The following is a 25,618-nucleotide window of genomic DNA, read 5'->3' as shown; positions in this document are numbered from 1 at the left end:
GATTATGGAATAGAATCGATTATCGAATCAAATCGAATTGATTATCGAATCAAATTGAACAGATTATCGAATCAAACCGATTATCAAATCGATTATTAAATCAAATCGATTATCGAAAAGAATCAAACCGATTATCGAATCGAATCGATTATCGAACCGAATCGATTATCGATTCAAATAGAATATTAATCGATTATTGAATTGATAATCGAATTGAATTTATTATCTAATCGAATCGATTATTATATCAAATATCGAATCAAATATCGAATCGAAGCGATGATCGAATCAAATCGATGAATCGAATCAATTATCGAATCAAATCGATTATCGAGTCAATTATAGAATTGATTATTAAATGGATTATCGAATCGATTTTCAAATCGATTATTGAATGAATTATCGAATCGATTATCAAATCGAATAGATTATCGAATGGATGATCTACTCAAATATTAAATCAATTATCTAATCGAATATCGAATCGATTATTGAATCGAGTATCGAATGAAATATCGAATTAAATATCGAATCCAGTTTATTATCACCACACATTTGGGTTAGTATATTTGTTTTTACCAGGTATTAATGGTGGTATTTATAGTTGAACATCCATAGGCGGAGTAATCAGCGTGTCCCTTCTGTTTTTTGTTGAGCAATTAAATATTTGGAATATCTGCATCATAATAGATTACAATATATACATAAACAATAATGATCTGTTAAAACTTAGGCCAGCTGATGTTTGATCAAGTCAAGTAAAAAAGGACACATGTTACCGCCAATTCCAGCCTATAAAACTTTCTCATGACTAGCCCGTACCTACGTCTTTACGTGTTAATAATTTCGTTCAAATTAAATACTTAGTCACACTGCGAAAATAGGTAGGTATTTACTTATATCTACTTTCTACATGCTCTGATGACAGTTGTATTTTGTCATAAAAACGTCACATTTAAAAAGATAAAGATGAATTTTATGAAACTGGTTAGAAAAACGTTTGGAAGTAAATCTTATTTAAAAATATTTCGTAGTTATTCCAAAAAGCCCGCTTGTAAGGTAAGATAATTCTGCTACCTTGGAAGACCGCTACCAACAAACTTAATTTTAGAACCATAGTTTCTTACAAACCAGTACCTACAGTGTTCAGGCAAACGATTGGCTATGTTAAAGTTATGGTTAACATAATTCAAACATTAAAATTTATGATGAAAACTTCTTCCAAGATAGCGTTGTGTTGTAATAATCATTTATACCATATGAGACCTTACCATAGACACTTTTTCATGTATTCTTGCTATTACTTATGTATTTTTCCCTAGAAGATAAAAACAAGGGTTTAAGGCAGACATGCTCTTTACGGATCGCGTCTTTGCTTTGGGATATTTATATTTATTTTTAGGGACTTGTATGCTGCGGAGATATCGTTTTTGGGTAAAAGCAATCCAATTATGTCTGTAATCTGTAGTTTCTTTAATCTAGGTAAGATGGTTTTAATTGTATATTATTGCAATTTTGTCTACTGGCCTTTTTCACGAGGTTCTGTAGCTTTCCTAGTTGTTTATTGACTATAACCTTTCCTTCTAAGCATACCTTTTATCATGTTTAATTTTTCTGCTTGTAATTACCTCTAAGTCACATAGATCTTGTTATGATGAGAATCGTTTATATCTATTTCTGAAAGGTGATGCTGTAAAAAGGTGTTTAGGTATCTGTCGCTGTGAGTTGCTTTTTGGTAAGCGGTATATCTAAATGATCTGATGAGTTAGTTCTTAATAAATATAAAACTTGTAGTGTCAAACAAAGACTTGCAGACAGAAAACACAGACATATTTATGCTGACTGGTGGATATATCTTGAAAGAAAATAAATCACCAGGAGATGATGGACTAGTTATTGAATAAATCAAGAACGGAGGCGAGACTCTGATCATCAAAATACAAGAACTTTTTAATTTACGATTATGAGAAGTCGATACCGTCTAAATGAAATAAGGCAGTAACGATTCTGCTACATAAAAGGAGATAAAATTGACCTAGAAAATTATCGGCTCATTAGCCTGTGAAGTTATATGTACAAACGCTTCACAAAAATCATAACAACGAGACTGGAGAAAAAACTAGACCTGTACCAAACCACAGAGCAAGCGGGATTTCGATCAAAATTTGCCACCAACGACCATCTACAAACGATAAAACAACTCAATGAAAAATTCATAGAATACAACACATATGGTATTAGTTTTTATAGATTTCCACAAAGCGTTTGCCTCGGTAGAACTATATAGTATAATTGAAGCCTTAAATGAAAGTTGCATTCACGGCCGATTTCCAGATTAGTATAAACTATTTATAGAAATGCGAAAAACGTTATAAAGTAACACGAAAACAGTAAAGAAATAAAAATTCAAAGAGATGTCAGACTGGATGATACACTATCACCAAAGCTTTTTATAACAGCCCTAAAACGTGCTTTAAAAGCCCTTGATTGGGATTATAAAGGTATAACTGTCAACGGGGAAAGACTGCACCATCTGAGTTATGCTGATGATATAATTTTGATAGTAGATGATCTAAGCGAAATCAACACCATGTTACAAGAATTGGAAAGAGTGTACAGAAAAATCGGTTTAAAAATAAATATCCCCAAAACAAAATACATGACGAAGCTCGTGCCCAGTAAGAATTTAAAAATTCATAAAGACAGAACTTGTTGATAAATACATGTACTTTGTAAATACTCCCCTTACAAAAAACAATGCTTTTAAACTAAGAGTAGTTCAAAGAAGGATGGAGCGGTCAATGATAGGAGTAACAATAAAAGATAACAATACAGGTAACAATAAAAGACTCCTAGTTCCTCGCATGTCAGGCATACGTCCACCTGCGGTCTACCAAACCTATATCCAAAATTTTCATTGAAATGTTTCAAGTAATACTCATATTCAACAAGTTTCGTCAAATCTTTATTTTCAATGCAAAACATTTCGTACATCTTTTTTACGGTTAGAGAGGAATCAAGGTGGGTAAGAGGCTTGCTACCATAATGAGTTTGTTTTTTTGGAAAAATTCTTTTGTGCTCATTTATCTTTAAAATAACAGAATCATGTAAAGCATTACCATGTTTAAGATGTCGACCTCGTCTATTAGTGGGTCATCACCATTTATTAGGAGCGATATTAAACGAAAAACTGCTTTTGCCGACAATGCATACAAACTGAGAAATGCTTTTTTGCATACCTGAACACGGTCTTGTCCATTTAATACATGAAACACAAAATTGCTTCGGCATTCTTTTTTAGGTTCTAGATTCCTTGATCTGCGTCTCTTAATTTCTTTAGCATCAAGAAGACTTATTAAAAAAGTATCTTCTTCATTCTTTGGTTTGCCTGAATAGAGCGTTTCAAAAATTGATTCCTTGTCCTCTCCAGAGAATTTCTTGGTGCATTTAAATTTAAACCTACAAAAAACCATCATTAAACATCAAATTGTTTGAAAAAGTTAGATTTTCAGAAGCAAATTTCAAAACAGAAAAATAATCAAATTATTACCTTCTCTTCCCAATTTAATACTTTTACTACTTGCATCAGAAATATCAGACATGATGTTAACGAATAATATATTGTTTAAAATAAAAAATATTAATGTTTATCAGCAAAACTACTAATGCACACACATGTTAGAGCTAACCGAAATTATAAAATTAACGACTCTGTAGACAAAATGACAGAAACGGTGGTGACGCCGCAAGAATTATTCTATAAAGGTAACCAGTCATGGAATAGTTTCCTTTATATGCTCAACAATAATTTTATCGTGCTCAAAGAATTCTATGAATTAATATAAAGAATTCTATTATACATACATATATGAATGTGGTTTATGTATAAATAAATTCTGTGCGTTTGACGCATTGAATACCTTTGGCTTTTAGATAGAAAAACCATTATTTTGACGACGTTTCTGCAAGTTTACACATCATATTTTTTTATTTCTAATTCTAATATTCTAATGACAAATTCCAAAGATTTATCTACATTTGAATTTTACTATTGCGTTAGGCAACTACTGAATTCAAACTAAATAGAAGCTGTACCCAGAGATTTATCCAGTCGCATATTGGTTGAGTAAATACAAAGCGTATAGTATTAACAGTTTGCTTTTGAACCTATTTGTACCTCTCGATTTCGTTAAAAAAGATGCATTTGAAGTTTACTTTAAGCTCCGAAAAGCAAAAGCGGTTTGAGAATGAAAAATCGTTTACATAGAGAAACGATCAAGTAAATATACATTTTAGGTCATGTAGACGTTAGTAATTTGGTGCATGTATTTAGAAACGGTTATCTTGCTACAACCGACGTAACGGTGAATAGCTACAAAATATGCAGAAAATTTAAATTAGAAAGTTATGGAATCCATAATCGATTAGAGCTGTTTCCTTTCTTTTTGCGTTTTTTTCTGGGTCGAAGGACTGTACATGTAAAAGTGGCCGAAGAAACGACAATTAATAAATAAACAAAATATAATCACAGATTGGTGTAGATACGCCTATCTACCACGCATCATTTAAAGTAAAGATTAACATAAGCGAATTACTAAAATGACTGAATAATTTTACTACCTTTCGTAAGATTGGGAATAAGTCGATTTTCAAACGAAAATGTGTAAATCGAAACAGAAAGTGTGCCATAGATCATACTGTAAACTTAAAATGCTTTTATTCTTATTTTTTAGTCCAAATTCCCGATAATCAATCACCATTATGACGCCGTAGTAGTTGGAGCAGGTGGAGCAGGTCTAAGAGCTGCATCAGCGTTAGTCCAACATGGTTTCAAAACAGCTTGTATTACGAAAATGTTTCCGACACGGTCACATACTATTGCAGCACAAGGAGGGGTGAACGCAGCTTTAAGTAAGATTTGTTATGTATATTTTAATTCCAGTTGATTTTTAACGGCAGTCCTTCATTATATTTATACCTTTATTTTAACCTATTGTTTCCAAAGTAATCCATCCACCCATAAAGCATTGTTTTGTCAAAGGTTTTTCCATTTTTTGTTTGCTCTTTTTGCTGATCTTCGTGTTTGAGTTTGTATTCAACTGCTCGGAATGTACGGAATGCATATAAATTTAACAAACAAATAAACCACCACTTGGATAAAAACCAAAAACTAACTAATCTGTGCGGAAATAGAAACAGCGAAATAACCAGCAACACTAAAGAAATTTCTTCTTCTTCTTAAGGTGCCTCTCCATTCCGGATGTTGGCGATCAGCATAGCTATCCTAACTTTACTTGTAGCTATTCGGAATAGTACCGTTGTAGACGTGTTGAACCATTTCCTTAGGTTTTGAAGCCAAGATATTCTTTTTCTTCGTGGTCCTCTCTTTCCAAAGAATAAGCTGCAATAAGCTATATCTGTGTTCATTTTTCATAACATGACCAAGATATTCTAATTTGCGCTCTTTGATTGTGTTAGTGATCTCGCATTCCTTGCCCATTCTACATAGGACCTCAATATTAGTTACATGATCCACACATGAAATTTGTAAGATGCTCCTGAAATACCATATCCGGAAGGCCTCGAGCTTTCCTAAAGAAGCTTCAGAGAGCACGCATGCCTCTAATCCGTATAATAATGTAGAACATACATAACATCTGATGATAGAGATTTTGATACTAAGTGGTAAATCGTGACTTCTGAGAAGAGACTTCATCTTTACAATTTTGGGTATTTCTAAATACCGCGTTTAAAATATTTCAGTCTCCAAGTGAATTCCAGTCTCCAAGAGAACGAAGGGGAGGTGACAAAAAAACTAAAAATTTAAAGGTAAAAACGAGGCTGTTTAAAATGTCTTAAAATAACTACAGTTTGTGGAGTCTCACTATACAAGGGAGAAAAGAAGCAAACACTATCTCCCAAGTGATTGCACAGCAAAAAAACTCTGGAAACAGTACAACCAATCCGTAATTGACAACCTGCAGGTGAAGTATTCTTACTTTTTGTATATTTTCAACTATTATTTTAATATTAGTTTCAAGACTCTAGCAATAGATGCTTGTTTGCAATGCATTCGTCTGAAATGCCAAATAAAAACGATACCTGCAGATCCAGGAAGGTTGAAGTTATGGCTGAACATGCGGTTCATAAAAAGGCAAAAACTTTTTATTCTATGCTGAAAAAAGACAACGGGCTTTCTGCACTTAAACTTTCTTTTGATTGTCAAAAGAACCTTGTGTTGCCAGGTGTTCCAGACCAAGCTGCCTATTATAGCAGTAACTGTACTTCTACAATTTTACCATCTGTGAGGGAAATTCTACAATTGTTCAAAATCCTGGTTCGGTGTATGCTGATACATGGTGTGAACAACAAAGATATAAAGGGTCTAATGAAATGGCTTCGATTTTATACTACCATATTAGAAATAGGGACCTTTGTGCAGTTGCTACAGTTGTAAAACTTCCAAGCCAACTCTACTTAAAATTTTCTGCTTCCAAAAGAATATTCATAGAAAAAACTAATCAAAAGATTGTGACTATGCAGGTTGAAATTAATGACAGGTGCCATTTAGGCATCCAGAAAACAATCTTAAAAAAGGGAAAGAAAATTAATCTGATTATTCCAGCTTGGTCACATACAATGATAAATATAGTCTTCTGTAGGTCATCATGCAGGGTAGAGTCGATGGCAAAAAGGGAATAGGTAGAAAGAGGAAGTCATGGCTGCGAAATATTCGAGACTGGACAAACATGACTGCAGACGAATTATTCCACGTTGCAAAAGACAGAGAAACTTTTAAAAATAGACGGCATAGGAAGAAGAAGATTCCAGCTCTACTTCCAAACAACGTCATGGTTGCAAAAGAAAAAATTAAGGATGTAGAACATCTTCTTTAACACTTGTGAGAACTGGAGAACCTACGACAATTTGCAGTTCTATGTCGCCATTGTGGATAATAATTTTGAAGGAGTAGAAGAAAGCAATGGGGAAGAGCACATTGAAATAATAAGAGAAGCTAATGGGCTCTCTTATTAAACATTTTTTTGACCTTAATAATAATAAAATTATTATTACGTTTTTTTAATAAATAATATTGTTGTGTACAAGTTCTATAAATACAAAATATTTCAAAAACTGTCTACTATACTATTTTTTATTTGGTTGGGTTACAACTATTACGATCCATGTTGTTTGTTGCCAGTTGGTTCACAGCAAAAGTGTTTTAATGCAATGCTTCGTTGTAAAACTCGTTCGTTTTAACTATTAATCTAATATTTTTCTATTAAAATGTTGCATGTGATTTTTTAGTTCTTACTTTCTTTATCGAGACCAGGATGATATTTTACAAGAAGAAGAATTCATTTGACTTAAGTTAATTAGTCACACACAATAAGTTTTTTACATTTCCTGAAAAACTTGTTTAAGGGTAACGAGCGAGTTTTGCATCTCAGCTACCCTATTCACATTGGTCTTAGTAAATTAATTTACCTTTTTAATTGGCTTTTTTTAATATTTTTTTCTACTAAACTAGGTATGTATCAATTATTAGGAATATGAATTTATTGAATTTAAAATATTAAAAATATACAGGGTGTCCCTTTTAAATTCAATAAGTTGAGTGTATTTCCGGTGAAACCGGAAGTAGAGTGGTAACAAAAAAAAATGGCGTCAGATGCGTTATGTGTTATTGTATTGGCACGCAAAGTTTAATGAATATTGCCTCTGCTGTTTCGAAGATATTTAGTTGGTAGCATACGTTACATCAACCCTGTATATATGACAAAGGAAAATATTTTGAAAAACAGGACAGTTATTTTCAATGTTTAATTGTTATTTTTTATTATTAGACTAAAAATATAAAAAGTGCTCCTCGTATACAAAAAAATTGAATATTTAGAAACGTATTTTATAAATTTTTTCTTTATTTATTGTCCGAAGAGAGGTATTTCTCCTTTCAAAGAAAAAACTGGTTATTTTTTATATATTAAAAACTATTTTTAATGCGCAAATGACATTCTCATTATTTTTGTATTTTTTTTATTTCTTGTTGACGGTCTCCTATAAATAGATGTTTCTTATACCGCATTAATCGTTTGACAATTCATTGTTTTGCCATTCCACCAATGAATTAGTCATTCATTATCTGTCTTAGTCTTAATAACATTGTTAAAATAGAAGCTGTCCAAAACAGATGGTTTAACCATTGTTCATTTAAATTGGAGTTGACTATTGAAGGACCGCATAGGACGTTATTGGGAAGAGAAATAATGATTGAATATAATGGTTTTAATTTACAGTGTGTTGAAAATATAAAGTGTTATTTATCAACAAAGATTTTAATAGGTATTCCAAAAATTGCCATTTCATTATATACTTCTTCTTCTTACCCATTTTAATTCAATAAACTTACGGTGTGTTGATCAGGCACTACAAACATAACAGTACAAACTAACAACAAACAAACAAACAAATACAAACAAACATAAGTCGCAGCGTTGGATCCATGGAGAAATGTAGACAACCTTCGAAGAAATCGAACAAAGTTGGCTATACTATATTTCAAGAGTAGGATAGAGCAACTTCTCAGAAAAGAAACTAATTTGATATGCATATTTTAGTACCTGTGCTTCCCCTACAATGGCCAATATTTCAGCTTTAGCTCCTGTTTTGTCGAATATTTAAATAAACATTTCTGCACATCTTTCATATACCGTAAAACCTCTTCTACCTGATATTGTTTAGAAGAATGGATGATGATATAAATACACAGGTCATAGATGTACATCAGGGAATTACATTAATTTGTTGAGGTTCATTTATTTTAACAGTTTTGTCCAATTAATTGTAACCAAATAAAGAGATTTGACAATATTATAGTGTGAAATTTGTAATAGTTACCTGTAAGTAATGTTATCAAATGTGTACCAAAACTTGTATTTAATTGCATTCACCTTAAAACGCAGTAAACCCAGAAACGTCATAGGCAGTCATGTTCCAACAAAGATTCGGATGTTCAGATCGCCAAGTGATGAACCGCAACACATAGAGAGAATGATCCAACCAAGTAAAATATTTAGGAGTATGGACCAAAGAATGCCATACACACCATTAATTAAAAACAGTATTACTAAGAGCAAGATATTAAAAAACATGTTAATATCTCTTATTGAAAGAAATAGCCAGTTGAAGCTAAAAACGAAGTTAAGAATAGCAAACAGTACCATCATACCCGCCATAACATATGGATAAGTAGCTTGGGACTAAACCATATGGGATAAAACCAACAGAAAGGAAATCCAAGTAGCCCAAAACTACATTATAAGGAAGGCTCTGAACATTCTTTTATACTTATCCGAAAGGTTTTTATACCGAGATACCAAAGAGGCAAGGATCCTGGATAAAATGAATGAAAAAGTGTATGGAATCTTCAACGAACTAAGAAATCATCCGAATAAAAATCTAAGAAACATCGATCTACGATAAAAATAGACCGGCTAGGCTCAGAAAACCCAGAGACTAACTAGTAGGGTATCAACCCGAAGAGTTAAGAAAGAAACATGAAAAGGTAGTCACATAGTAGTACATGGGACTCTACGAGTTGGCATTGCGCTGGACCTGTCACGCGAAATAATTAGAAAAGGTTATATGAAAACTAGGATAGGTAGGCGTAGGAGGAAAAAAATACAAATACACATACATAAGGCATCTGAGCTTCATAAAATCAAAGAATAGAAGAGGGCATCTGTCAACATCTGCAAACCTTCAGTTAAAAGTAAGACTGAATCAGAGACGATAAAAATGTTCTGAATGTGTAATCTTAATATAGATTAGTCTATCGAAACAATAATAAGACATTTGCAAAATCCTCAACAGCAAGCAATAGCTATTTACAATGCCAGATTATTTCTATCAGAAAATGTAAACTTGTGGTAACGAAAACCTTTTTCTTTTTGATGTGCCTATTCGTGTCGAATGCTGGTGGTCATCATGGCAATCTTTTTCTTAGCAGCAGTGCGGTAAAGCTTCACAGATCTTGTATTAAACCAGATTCTAGGGTTCTTTAAAAAGGATGTCCTTCTCTTTCCTGGACCTCGTTTTCCAAAGATTTTTCTTCGCAGGATGGCTTATAGGGGTGCATATCTGGATTTTTTTCGCGTAATGTGTGCTGAGTATTGTAACTTTCAAGATTTTATGGTTGTCATTACTTCTTAGTTTGGATAGTGAAAACCGAAAATGGGATGTTAACGGAGTATTAACTGCTACATTTTATGGAAATAAACCACACAATTTTAGCTGTTGTATCTTATTGAAATAAACTATAATTATTAAAATTGTGGATAAGTTACATAAATTAATATAGTACCAAAAAATTGTCATAAGACAGTAGTTTACAACCACGTTAATGTAATAAGCAAAATCAGACGACGTGAAGACGAAATCCGATCATATATTTATCAAGCTTTAAACGATAGTGGATTCACAGAAGAAACCTGGTAGCTTTCGTCAAAAGTCGAAAGTACAAGACTTTTTGGTAGTTTAATGAAAGGCAATGGTGCAACATAATAGTCTTACTCCCAAGTGCCCAGATATTTTCATGTCTTGTCTGAGAATAGAAGAAGAAAAAGCATCATCATTGTTAACCAGCATTCTGTATCCAAAATAAACATTGGCATCCACTAATTTCTTCCTGTTGTGTTGGTCTTCAGCTTTTCGCAGCCAATTCCCATCGATTTGTTTGACGTCGTGTATCCATTGTATAGGTTGTGTACCCCTGATTCTTCCATCTGCTCGTGATCTCGACACCGTAATTTTTTGAGTCAAACACCCGTCATTCATTCTCATGGCCTGCTCTATGGCATCTGTCCTTCTTCTTATTTCCTCGTTTCTAATCCTGTTTCTGAGATATTCGAGTAATGATCTTTTAATTCTCCTTTGGGCCACTCTGAATTTGATTATTCTGGCCCGGGTCAGAGAAAGTGTTTTCACGCCGTAAGTCATGTCTGGAAGCGTACATTGGTCGAACGTCTTATTTTTCAAATAACTTAGCATATTGCATTTGAAGATGTCTGATAGAGCTCGATATTCAGACCATGCTAAAGTGATTCTTCTTTACGTTTTAGCGATTTGGTTACCCTGGAAATTTGGATTTTATGTAGTATATATATTTATGAACTAATGCTATTTTGTTGCATCCGGCTTTTGTAGTTTCTCTTGGTACCAGATTTGTATTCCTTCTTAAGAAAAAGCATATCGTAGATAATTTATAAGGATTTTTATAAATTTTTCATTCTGATATACCAGTTAAACGATGTTTTCCACATATATATCAAACAGCACTGAGGTGTGGATGCAACCCAGCCTCAAGCATTCACTTATTTCCTTGGTTGGTTAACCTTAGTTGTAATATCCTTAATATTTTAATGTAATAAGTAAATTTTTGTCAACTCGTTAATTGTTATATTTACACGTTTTATTTTTAATGATATATAAAAGCGTTATATTACGATCTGCACATTATTTTATTATATTTTTTTTTTCAAGATTATTTATTTTCTCTATTTGTAATCTTAGGTCACTTCGAGGATGATTGTTGGAAGTGGCACTTTTACGACACCGTAAAAGGTTCTGATTGGCTCGGAGATCAAAGTGCTATCCACTACATGACCAAAGATGCCCCTAGAGCTGTCCTAGAATTAGAAAACATTGGCATGCCTTTTTCAAGAAACAAAGACGGTCGAATTTACCAAAGGGCATTTGGAGGACAGACTTTAAAGTATGGAGAAGGCGGCCAGGCTCATAGGTAAAGAATTTTACATTTTAATTTATTCCCGTTTTGTTTTTTATTATTATCATCTAGCTTTATTTATTTCCTTTCTTTTTTGCCAGTTTTTCATTGTGGTTATAAAGTTCCTATTCTTCATCTATAACGATAAGACTACCAAAGAGAATTGAAATACTATTATAAAAATAATACTTCAATCAACCATGGAAGCTTATCGTCTATGCTTCGCCTAGCTCAGTCTTTCAAGTGTGAATTCGTCTTGTTTTAAACTATGAATTAAACCATGAACCCTTAGCTGATGGCAAATAAAACAATTACTTAACTAATCATATTTATTAAAAATAAAAAAAAAACAATGTTTAAGTATCAAAAAACAACCCCGCCAATGCTTAACAGTAAATAAATTTGGACGATACTTATGGCATCGATGGCTGCTTCCTACTAAATATCTGTGGCCTCCCAATTAGGTAGTTAGGCTCTCCTGACAGCTGCAGTTAGGTCCTCTAGAGCATGTCATTCCATATTATTCCATACAATATTCAGAAATTTTCATAAAATCTCCAATAAAGTTTTCTATAGAGTCAAAAATTTCTACAATAATACCAATAAAGTGGTAATACAGCCAATAAAACTTTATAATACAGCCAATAAAATCTCCAATACACCCAATAAACTAAAATACAACAACAGCATGTATTAGAGAAACATTAAAGGGGGTTTAACTTGCCATTTTACAAAATTACAATGAAACAAATATCAGATGGCAAGGATAAAATGAAATAGAATTACTATTGAACTTAGCTAAATTTTTTTACGCTTCCTACATGCGTATAATCAAAAACGTGGCTTTACAAGAAGTGACGTTACGAATATTGAAAATGCTGTCAGAATTATAGTATATATGAAACATGTTTAATATTTCTTTAAATTATTCCCCTTTGAAAATTACTTTCTCGCTGCCTATGTCTATATATTTTGTAAAAAGTCTTAAAAATAACCCAACAGCAACGAGCGATTTGTTACACTTTTTTTAACAATGAAATATTTCACCAAATGTTCCCTGTTCTTTTTATCTATCCTTTACTAAATATAAATCTTTCTTAGTTTACTGAGTTTATTAGTCTAATTTATTAACTTTATTTATTATAAAATATTCTAACACTTAGTTTATTAAAGTCTTTATTTAATTTATATATACAATATTCTTACACTTATCACAACTACTTTAATTTATATTATTTATTTACAATATTTATTTCCGCGTTACAATTCGAAACTCGACCCGGTTATATTTTTCAGACTGCCTTCAACAATTAAAATTCCGCTATATATATATATATATATATATATATATATATATATATATATATATATATATATATATATATATCAAAAAGCCGTTAGTCTGGAATCTCTCGAAGCCCATGGATGTTGACCTGTGTTGACGCTTGAATTGTCTCAAAGCTTCTTTGATCTTCGGTCGCCAACGAATTTATTTGACACTTTTCTGGAGAAGTCCAATCACAGGTATAAGAGGGGACCCGTTTGGGTATTACCTGCTAAAAAAATAATTGTTAGAAAAAGATGTTTACAGTTAAATATGAATAATATATTTATCGTAACACAAGTAACAAAGGAATCAGTGTCTATTGTGAAATACCCGATCTACCTTCTCAGAAAAGCAGAAGAGTTGGTTTTCAGTGAAAGTATAATTCCTGTCGCAAGATAGTGATTAGGTTAAAAAAACGACCCCACTAGCCTTGCCATTTAAATATCATTTTTACGTGACACTCTTCAGCCAATACTCCCACTCCTTTTTATCTTTAGCTTGCCTAAGAACTGAATTCGAATTCATTTTCGAGTTGGTTTCTGTGGCAAGCGGTTTGTCTCAATCAAACGGCGACAAGTGTATATTCAATTCACTCTTATCTATATTTATCTTCACACAGTGATTCCTATATTAACTATTTTCTCTTTTGTCAAACAGAGTTCCATTTCGAAGGAACGAAGTCACTTCTGTTTGCCGATCATTCGTCTCTACGTTCATTCATCTCTACCATCATTCGTCTTTGCTGTTCGATGCCTTCATTTATCTCTACGATCATTCATCTCTACGATCTTCGTCTCTTCGTCTCTTCGTTTATCTCTACTACTTACTACTACCTGTGCTGTTCCTGTCCGGTGGCTTCTCTTTTCGTCTATCCAAATCAATTTGAGAGATTACGGATTAAATACCGTAATTCGTTACTGTACCTGCCGTCCCAATAACCTGTTGCGAGGACAACGTGTCAAGTGCCTTTATTGAGAGTGTTCTATAACGAACTATATATAACGAACATCACTACCTGTGTCCACCTGTTGCCTACTGTATTGTGAGTACCGATAATTTTTACCTAAATCGTATAGAAGTGATTTATAACTTATTCAGTTCAGTGTACCTTACTTATTTATGGACGTTTACTTTAACTCCAAACGAACTATTTATCAGTATAAATTTACGATATCATATATACGAACCATTTGTTTTATATTAATGTAGCTTATATTTCTGATAAATTTTATGAATAGATTTGAGGTGATTACGTTCAAAAAAAAAATTAGTAAATGTTTACGTATTCTCAAGGCATAGTAATAACTTATTTGACGAATATTGACAATTATAATATTCCTTGTTTTTTTTTTCTATTCTTGAGAATACTACATTATTCGGAATTATTTTTCAAAAAAGATATTTTTTGTTGTATTCGACAATAAATTATGCAATCGACGTCGATAAATTGCATAAATTAAAATTCAACGTTAAATTGATAAAACAAAATATCCATACATATAATATTTTTCTTCTTTTTATGTAGACATGACTTTGTGTTTTTCGATGTGCCTCCAGTAAGTTTTTTTATGATTTCAGTTGATTCACTGCAAACACAAACAAGTGCATATCCAAACTGCAAAGATAGTCTGAAATGACAACCAGGGACAAGCAAAATGAGGGTGGAAGCTGGGCACTGGGACGTAACCTTTGAAACTTGGCTTCTTAAAAACTCAAGCGCAATAGAACTATGTGGGCATCTTTCAAATTTGTTGGAAACGCTGTTTTACAAATCCTTCAGATGAGAAACGGCTCGAAACAAAACAGTGACTACTCTTGCGAAAACTGACATATTACATACGAGTATAATTTACTTTTTTTTAACAAATTTGCCGGTTCCTTTAAACTACCCACGCCGCGCTTGTTCTCTATCAAATCTCTCCAAAACCTGCTTCAATTCAACTGCTACATACTACCAAACTTCACTACTTCCGATAACAAAAAAACAATAAGGAAAAACCATTACGAATCAGATGAAAATTCGGACCAACACCGAAACCAACTGCCTTTGACAGCGGCTCCACTGAGAGTGATGCAATTCTCTCCCCCGCAATACTTTCTCAGCGATCTAAGTGGATGTTTATTTAACGCGCAATATTAAGCGGAAACAATCAAAGAAAATACCAAAGAAATACGCGTCCGTCATATATAAACAAACTTTAAAATGTGTTTGTTATCAATTCTAGCGATGCAAAAGAATTGAAAATACGGAAACAATCAAAGAAAATACCAAAGAAATACGCGTCCGTGATATATAAACAAACTTTAAAATGTGTTTGTTATCAATTCTAGCGATGCAAAAGAATTGAAAATACTTTTTCGGTGTTTTAACATATACAAGGTGATTTGAAATGCTACAGTCTGTCCAGTAATTCCTACTTAATTTCCCACATAGTTATTATGGGTTTGAATTCTTTTCTGATTTTGTTCAGTTTTTGGTTAAATTTTCTTGTATCTGTTGGCTTATTTAGTTCTTGTAGTTCTTGAAGTTCATTGTTCATATTTTCTCTTTTTATTTTTCTTCGGTAGATTTTAGATTCATCTTTCTATATATCCAAAATATATATGTGTTCATTTATGCTGTTATAAATACCTTATTGTGTGTTTCGTTTTTATAGGACTTGTGCCGCTGCCGACGCTACAGGACACTACATGCTGCACGCTCTCTATGGCGAAGCAGTAAGGCAGAATGTTAAATTTTTTATAGAATACTACGTATTGGATCTTTTAGCAAAAGATGATAAATGTTTAGGAGTATTAGCATGGAATTTAGAGGACGGAACTTTGCACAGGTAATTTTATATACAGAATTTTATAGATATTGAAATCCTAAAGTAGAAAACTGTATCGTAATAAATTATAATGTCGGTTAATTTAAAATACTTGGTTTTTTCAATGCATAAGGAAGTTTTAACCTGTACTATTGTTTAACAGTGGAATCTGCACCAAGTTCAACCGTATAAAAACGCTTTTATCCAGATTAATAGTATATGTGTATCGTTTTTAATTAATATACTTTTTCATAATAAACCACAAATACGTTTTAAAAAACTTTGTTGATAATTTGACTTGTAGCTCGATTATCGGTATAACTTTCGTACTATATTTTAAGGGCTGTTCTTAGGAAGACTTCATTTGAGAATACTTCATTTGATTATGTGCAATCAATTTTAGCATAAGAGTTTCTATTATGTTCTTATATATTCGTTCCAGTTCTTGATTTCTGTTCAATGATCTCATCTAATTTAATATATAAGTGATATATCCGCTGGCTTGTTCTGCCTTTGTTTTCTTTTTCTTATTTGTTTCTCCAGTTGCAGCAAATCTTCGCAGAAGATTCAAGTCCACCATTTCCAATTTTGCTTGTTGTTTCGGTTCGGTACCATAGTAACGTATGGCCTACTAACAATTCTGGTAGCCTTTCGTCTAACCTTTTTATAAAGTCTACTACGTACGAAAATGCTTTTTATTAAAGTGTGTATTCCACTACCGTACTAGGTTTAATCTACTAGTGTCTACCTACGACATTTGTCTCGCTATTGTTAGGTCTTGCAATTGTTTTCTAAGGACTGAAATTTCCTGGGTTAGTATGTCGGTTTCAGATTCGTTGAAAGGCTTACTTTTGGAATCGTTCCTGTCAGTTATCCAAGATCTTTGAAAAATTCTCTTGGTCCTGATCTCAATTCTTCGACGGTTTCTTTGGAATCTAAGTCGATCCTTTGGACTTCGTGCTGTAATTTATCTTTAGACAGGTGATATATCCACGACTTACCTATTGTGCTATTAATTACTGAGTCTGTGTTTGTCGTTGCTGAATGAAGCGGCATTTAACTTTTATTTCTTTTCTTTTACTTTTATACTCTTTTTTAAATGTTCTTAAACCAAACATAGGTAAAACATTATAAGAGAAATACCACTTATGGCAAGTAATTTATGGGATTGGTAAACAAAGGTAATTTAAAACTATATAAATTAACAAAGATAATATAAAATAATTAAAAATACCCTGAAAGAGCCTTTAAGGAAAATATATTTAATCAAACCAGATAACTCTGAGCAGCATTTACCAATTAACGTTAACTTAAGGGTAAAAATAACAATATTCAACTGACATAAAATTTGTATTAACTCAGTTAAGTGCCTTTGACTTAAGACCCTTCAATCATTTAATCTTAGGTTACTTAAGTTCATTATATAATAGATTATTCAATAATGGCATATGTAGTGATAGTTGAATATTTGTTTATTAAACTCGAAAATTCACAGCTTTTGGGTACATAATTCTAATTCATTATACACTTAGGGTTCATTTAATTTACTAGTCTTCGTTGTGGGCTCTAAAATATTCATAAATTAATTGACGTATTAAAACTAATATTATTGTTCAAAAAAAGTATCCGATATTAGGGCACTTTATTCTACACTGACTAATGCCCGTCTCTTTTAGATTATCTGACTATTTCTTAGTGAAAGAAAATCAAAACTCCGAATAGTCAATAAAATATAATTTCGTCAAGTCAAAAGCAGATTTACTGGCAATAATATTTTATATTCTTTCTTCGATATGTAGGTGTAATTATTAATAAAATATCAACCAAAAAGATATATGAGCGGTAATCGGATAACTACTGCAAATGGTCTTCGTCAATATTTTATAAGAGGGAAAATCCTGGCGTATAACGCTGGTCTGAACAGAACAGAACGCTAAAAGCCCGGTTGTCCCTAAGCACGTTCCGAAATGACCCGTGGTGTGAGTATTTTATTAGGCCAGTCTGTTATAGGCCGGGTGTTTAAACGCTATTAAATTTTTCTGTAATTAATTAAATAAAAAATATTAGTTTTCGGTTAGCTTATACGTCTTGGTGGTAGCTAAGTCACCATGTTAAATGACGTAACAGTTATGGTTTGATATTGACAATTTAAAGTTTCATTTAGGCCATATTTTAATAAATATTTTTGGAAAAATAAAGTAAAAATGGTATTCAACACATTCATTTATTATCAACGAATATTACTTCTATACAGATGTACAGTAAACATCTATTCGCAAAACAGTGTAAATGAATTTTTTACTAAATAGTGTGCCCATTAGAAATACGTAGCCAAATTATTCAAATTGTTCAGTTTTTCAAAGGATATTCGGATATATAGAGAGCAGTATCCCATATAATGAGAAATGAGGAGATACGCCGACGAACTGGCGTAGACGATATTATACTGCGAATCAATAAACAAAAGTGGAGGTGGGCTGGACATGTTGCTAGAATGGAAGACGGAAGATGGATGAAGAGATTATTGGAGTGAAGACCAAGAGCCGACAAGCGAAGTCGAGGCAGACTACCCACCCGATGGACCGACGACCTAAGGAGAATAGAAACAAACTGGATTGCAGCAGCTAGAGATAGAGAGAACTGGAGACGTTTGGAGGAGGCCTATATCCAACAATGGATGTGAAAATGGGGCTGGATGATGATGATGATGATGATGATCCCATATAAAGTACGTGCCTCCTGGTGGCGAGATCTCTTCTTCTTCTTCATCTTTATAATCAATTCAGCTTATTGATTGGCGGATTAATGCCTCTATGGAAGGTTGTCACTCCATCTTTTGCGTGGTCGTCCAATACTTCTTCTGTCGATTTTTGACTTATGAATACTTCTGAATTCTGCTTATGTGGTTATTCTACTCTTTTTTTCTATTTTGTGTCCATTCATAAATACACTGTACGTTACATTTTCTTCTAACATTGTCACTTCTCTTTCGATCTCTCAACGTATTTCTTGTAATTCTTTTCAGGACTCTCATTTTTGCCGTTTCCAGTTATCTTTGCTTTGTGGTTTTGTCGGGTCTTGTTTCTGAGGTATATGCCATTATTGGTCTTACATTGGCTTTATAAATTCTTGACTCAATCTCAGTGGTAATGGGTCTGTTTCGCCATATAGTGTTATTAAGGCATTCTGCCAGTCTATTTGCTTTTTGTGGTTGATCTCTCACTTCCTTGTCCAGGTCTCTATAGCTAGATAGTGTAATTTCCAGGTATGTATTTTATTTCCATTACTTTTTCAATACTGATGCCATCAATTTCATTTTACATCTGGTTGGTTCTTTGCTGACTATTATTGTTTTTGTTTTCTAAGATGAGATTGTCATATTAAATTCGTTTGTCCTTATGTTAAATCTGTGGACCAATCTTTGCAGACTATCTTCATCTTCTTCTTCTCATGGCGCCGTCTCTTTTCGAAGGTTGGCGATTCAAATGGCAATTGTAGTTTTGGAAACTGCTGCGCGAAAGATTTCTGCAGATGACCAGTCGAACCATCTCCTCAGGTCTTTCAGCCACGAGTTCTGGCGTCTTCCTACTGATCTTTTGCCCTGCACTTTTCCTTCCAGTATAACTTGAAGTAATTCATATCGCCTCTCAATACATGACCCAATAATTGCATTTTCCTCTCTTTGATTATTCCTAGTAATTCTTTTTGTTTACACATGCGACGAAGTACCTAAACATAAGTAACTCTTTGTATCTTCATCTTGGGTTATCAATATTGCGTCATCTGCGTAACAGAGTATTTTTATTTCTCTGTTTCCCATTCTGTATTCTGTTTCTTTGTTAACGCTTTTGATGATTTCATCCATGATTAAATTAAAGAACATGGGGCTCAATGAATCCCCTTGTCTTATTCCGCTGCCTATTTCTATAGGTTCTGCAGATTGTCCATCTATTTGGACTTCCATTTTGTTGTTTTTGTAGATGTTTTTGGATAGTATTTATAATATTTAGCGGAACTTTTCTATTATACATAAGATGGATTACACCTTTGAGTCTTACTCTGTCAAACGCTTTCTTTAGGTCAATCAGACACATAATATTGTATCTGTATACGATCTTCCACTACGAAAACCATGTTTTTCATCTGTTAAACTTATGCTCTGATTTATTAGCACTTGTAAAATTTTAGTTATAAGTCTTAGTAGGGTATTTAACAAGTTTATACCTCTGTAGTTTTTTGGCTGTTTTTTATCTCCTTTTTTAAATAATAGAATTAGTTCGCTCGTTTTCCATTTTTCCGGTATTTTATTGTGTTTTATAATTTATATTCTTTCTCTTTTTTTAGAGCTTTTTAGGTAGTCAATCCACGTATCCTTTTCTATGTGTTTTGCTTCTATTAGTTCCTTTACCTTCGTTAGTTGACCTCCTATGAAGTGCCATATTTCGTTGTACAGAGCATAAAAATCGTACCTAGTGATCATTTTTTATTTTTCTTACAAGTGTATGTGTTTAGTTTCTAATTGTCTTGTAATTATGGTGGCGAGATACCGGCAACAATAAATTGGCGTACAGAGTAGTTCTTACAGTAGGGATCCTGGCTTGTATAGAAAAACATAAGCAAATAATACTGCACTTAGGTTGCATTGGAGGTGTGTTGGGTAAATCGTACAGGACATGATGCTGATAGAAAAGGTGTTAGGGTCATTAGTATAAAAAGACCTTCTCCAATGTAATAATCATTATACTGAAATCATGGCATCTTCCGAGGTATAACGTTTCGGAAGAAAACAGAGCATATTTTCGGATTTTCGGGTGAGGAATATTTTAGGAGGAACACCATTATAGATTAGAAAAATATGGTACAATAGGCGGTAAAGTTTGTTTAGTAGTAAATGGTTGACTTCAAGTAGTATCGAATATAAACATCCTGGGTTAACCGATAATAGTATAAAAGGCCCGGTTTCAGGTAACAATGGTTTACCTGAGGTACAAGGTCTTAACAATGGGTCAAGTCAGATGAATTTAATAATATTTACGACCACACTAAATAAAGTCAACCATTTTCTGCTTAACAAACTTAACAGTAAAATAGAGCGAAACTTTATACTATTTTTTTTATTTTTTAAATTGACTAAAGTAATTTTATTATTTATTTATTATTTATATATTTAAATTCAATAAATTTTTATGGTTGCTCCTAACGCCACATATTAAGGTATTACCAAAGAATACGTTGTTTGCTTCCGACAGATCTGTTAAATTCAGACTAAATATTAAATTAATATTAAAATATAAATAAATATCATTTCATAGTTAATTTAATTATTATATAAACTAAGTACTATGTTTAAAAATAATAATTGTATTTATATGAAATTATTTTAAAACGAGAAGTGTCATAAAAATTTAAACAGATGATTCAATATTGTTATTAATCGGATGACATATATGGCTTTAAAATTTTGACAATCGTTACGAATCGACTCTTTTAGTGACAGATATTCTTTTAATTTTTTGCTTCTCATTTAATATCAGTATTGTGTAACTTAATTTTTATGCAGTTTTTAATTTAAACCTGCTGAGAGTAAATATGTGACGACTAGAAGCGAATTGATCGAGAGTAGTAAATCGATGTGAAGAACCGTTATTTTGTGACGTTACCCGTGACTACGCCTTCTCGTGGAGCTAGTTACATGATGCTGGCCTGAGTAGTTGGAATTAGCAACAGTATTAGATAAGGCGATTGATTCCACATTCTTTGGAAAAGACAGAAAGTCAACTTATTGAGAAATTTGACATAAAGGTAAAACAGTTGGACCAGATGATATTACTGAGTAAATGGGAGACTTCTTTAGGAAACATGAAAGCAAGTTGGCTAACCCATTTGTTTAATGAAATTATGGAAGTGGGACAAATGCCTGATAAATTAAAAAACAGTTTATAATTATCTGTTTACAAAAGCAAAGCAGCTGTTCAACATTGGATAAACTACCGGGTTATTAAACTACTTATTCACTCGTTTACAATACGTGAAAAAACTGAAATATCCGAAATTAGTTTGGATTTCGACTAGCTCGATCCAAAACCAACCTTGTTTCGCTAACGCTACACACACACATATATATATATATATATATATATATATATATATATATATATATATATTAAGAAAATGATCCATATATTTAAATTATCTAAATCTTTTAATGCAACAGCGAGTGGATTTTCTATAGCAAGAAATAATTTACGACGATTTCCTCCAGCAAACAATAATTGTTTACAGGCCGAACAGTGTTAGTAGGAGATACTAAAAGAGACTTAAAGCAAAGAATTTCTATTTTATGATGGACTTACTACTAGTAATAGTTTTAACAATCTAAATGAGATGACTTACGGGATTTACAGATCAAAGTTGGCAGATAGCTGAATGGCTAGGTATGTGTCGTGGGGGCCGTAGAAATAGCATCTGAAGGTGTAGGGGGTAATCTACAAGAAGTGCAAGTGTAGAAGAAAACCTAATCTGCGTCTGAGGGGTCTTGTTGAAGTAATTAATGAGGAAATGGTGAGAAGTATCAAAATGTGAGTGTTCGTTGAAATGAAAAAGAAGAAAATATTTGAGGTTGAGAGATGTGTTAAAAGCTACCAGTAGGGCTTTATGTAGATTTTTGATCAAATAAAAGGCAGATATCGAGCACAGTTTATTAATTAAATCTTTTTCGAGCACTTTCGCTTCCTAGAGCATCTTCAGGGGCTTCTTCTTCTTCTTCTTCTTAGCCTTCTGTCGTCCATGTTTGGACATAGGCCTCTCCCAACTCCACCCATCGGTCTCTATCCTGCGCAACATATTTCCAATTTATTCCGGCTATTCTTTTAATATCATCAACTCATCTCATCTGTGGTCTTTCTCTTGGGCGTCTACTTTCGTAAGGTCTCCAATGTTGTATTGTAGTATTCCAACGTTGGTCTTTTTGTCTAGCAGTGTGGCCCGCGAAGCTCTATTTAAGTTTGGCAATTTTTGTTGCTATGTCCTCAACTTTTGTTTTGGATCTTACCCAGTCGTTCCTCTTTTTATCTGACAGTCGTATACCTAACATTGCTTTTTCCATTGTTCTTTCTGTTGTGGCTAGTTTATTCATTTTGGCCTTGGTTAGGGTCCAGGTTTGACATCCATGTCATGATAGGAAGGATGCATTGGTTGAACACTTTGCTCCTCAAGTATTGGGATATTTTGCCAACTAAGTTTTTCAAATCCTGCCCATGCTAGTCTTGCTCTTCTGGTAATTTCCTCACTTTGGTTCTCTTTGTCAAGTCTCAGGATTTGGCCTAGGTAGATATATTGCTGAATTTGTTCTATCTCACTGCCATTTATAGTTATATGTCTGGGGTCATCTGTGTTTGTCATTATTTTTATTTTTTTCATATTTATTTTTAGGCCGACGTATTGGAAGCTGGCTGCTAGTTCCCCCATCATAATTTGCAGTTCCTCGAATGTGCTCACTATAATCACTATGTCGTCAGCGAATATGAGGTGGTTTAACTTGTTGCCATTAACGTTAATACCATAGGTTGACCAATTTATAGTTTTGAAGACGTCTTCTAGGGCTAGGTTGAAAAGTTTTGGCGATATTACGTCTCCTTGTCTCACTTCTCTCTTAATGGGGATGGGATTTGTATTTTCGTCTAGTTGTACTATCATATTTGCATTTGCATATATATTATGTATTAGTTGCTTATATCTCGAATCTATTCTACAGTTATTAATAGCTTGTTCTATGGCCCAAATCTCGAAACTATCAAACGCCTTTTCATAGTCGACGAAGGCAAGAAATACGGGTAGTTGGTATTCATTTGCCTTCTCTATCAATGTTCTCATTGTCAGCAGATGGTCTGATGTACTATATCCTTTGCGGAAGCCAGCCTGTTCAACAGGTTGGTAATTGTCCATTTTGTAGGTTAACCGGTTGTTAATTATCTCATAAATAGTTTGTATACTTGACTAAGCAACGATATAGGTCTATAATTCTGTAGATCACATTTGTCCCCTTTTTTGTGTAAGAGTATTACTAGACTCTCGTTCCAGTCTTTAGGGATCTTGCTATTATGGAGACATCTATTAAATAGCTCTGTTAGTACAGGGATTGTTAATGTCTTGCTTGTTTTCAAGAGCTCGGCAATTATACCGTCGTGTCCTGGAGCTTTATTATTTTTTAGCTCTTTTAAAGCTCTTTCTATTTCGAATCACTTTATATTTGGTAGTACTTCTTATCTCACGTTTTTTATTTTTCTTTTGACGTTCTCCTTTCTTGTTTCATTAGGCTGGCCTTGCGAGCTGTACAAAGATGTGTAGAAGTCTTCAACAATATTTGTTATTTTATATTTGTCCTACTCTTTCTTATTGTTGGCGTCTTTAATTGTGATAATTTTTTGAACTCCCAGTGCGGGTCTTAGACATTTTAAGCCTCTGTTGTTTTCAATGACTCGCTCTATTAAGTTCTCGTTCGATTTTTGTATGTCGCGTTTTAATTCTTTTCTAATTGTTTTATTAAGTTCTCTGTATTCTTGAGTATGGCGTTTGTTTTGCGCTAGTAGTTGTCTTCTTTCCGTCATTAGCTGTTTAGTTTCATTGCTTATTTTGTCTTCTTTAGTCCTTGTTTTCTTTGCGACCTGTAGTCCTGCTGTGAGAAGGTTTTTACTTCAGGGGCATTTCGTCAATTTTGGCCTATCCAACAATCATAGAATGTCATAAACATAAAATTGCACATTACACTACACAACACATGGACAAACAGTTTAAAATTTTTAAAAATAGGCAAAGCTATATTATGGTTGGTATCAGGAGCATTGCATCTCCTTATCAGAAAAATTTAAAAATTTAGGAAATAAGTACCATCACTTCAACATTCAAAACAATTAACACACTGAGATCTTGCTTGTCCAAAACCAAACCCAATAACACACAAGAAATATTGTTCTGAAGCTATTTTCTTGTGGCATTTTAAATTAATTTATATTTAAATGGAAATAAGCCACAATTAAAGGTTAAAATACGTTTATTGACGTTTCAATTTCCACTTCTTTAGAGAACGATTTCCGAAGTGGAAATTGAAACGTCAATAAACGTATTTTAACCTTTAATTGTGGCTTATTCCCATTTAAATATAAATTAACACACAAGAAAGATCAAACAACTGCATCTATAAAATACACGTGTCAGGATAAACGTGCATTGAAACATTAATGTTTGTATTTTGATAACAATTGCCGATGTAAAGATTGAAACGTCATTAAACTTATTTTAAGATTTAATTGTGGCTTAGTCCCATTAAAATAGTAATTACTTTAACATGCCATAAGAAAATAGCTTCGGAATAATCTATTATATACATTACACTATACTTCTAGTTCTTATTCTAGTTTATGGCCAATATACTTAGGCATATTGTTTTCTCTATTTCAGTAAAATACTAAAAAGATTATTATTTTTCTGATACGATTATAATATTCAAACTATTTCTTACCTATGCAGAAGTAACGTTAGGCAAATTTTTGTATAAGCTATCCTGTTATCAGAAAAACACCCTGAACTTTCAAAATAACAGAATTCCATTACTTTTAACTGACACATCAGTCCATCAATTATAATAATACTCCCTTTTCTAATAGAGGACGAAAGACTTCGTCACCTAAATATATACGG

General features: G+C 32.9%; 1 protein-coding gene across 1 annotated transcript in view; it reads left to right on the top strand.

Moving 5' to 3' along the window:
- The first annotated feature begins 928 nt into the window (after nucleotides 1-928).
- The window catches only part of LOC140437478 (succinate dehydrogenase [ubiquinone] flavoprotein subunit, mitochondrial-like), a 156,925-nt gene continuing 132,235 nt past the window's right edge, over nucleotides 929-25,618 (top strand). Inside the window, exons 1-4 of the mRNA XM_072527028.1 lie at nucleotides 929-1,059; nucleotides 4,734-4,911; nucleotides 11,572-11,800; nucleotides 15,770-15,943. Coding sequence (XP_072383129.1) covers nucleotides 970-1,059; nucleotides 4,734-4,911; nucleotides 11,572-11,800; nucleotides 15,770-15,943 — 671 coding nt within the window. The 5' untranslated portion in view covers nucleotides 929-969. The remainder of the gene's footprint in view (nucleotides 1,060-4,733; nucleotides 4,912-11,571; nucleotides 11,801-15,769; nucleotides 15,944-25,618) is intronic.

The sequence above is a fragment of the Diabrotica undecimpunctata genome, chromosome 3, assembly GCF_040954645.1.
Source record: "Diabrotica undecimpunctata isolate CICGRU chromosome 3, icDiaUnde3, whole genome shotgun sequence".
NCBI classification, from domain to species: Eukaryota; Metazoa; Arthropoda; class Insecta; order Coleoptera; family Chrysomelidae; genus Diabrotica; species Diabrotica undecimpunctata.
The sequence above is the reverse complement of the archived record's forward strand: the minus strand, read 5'-3'. Positions and strand labels throughout refer to the sequence as shown.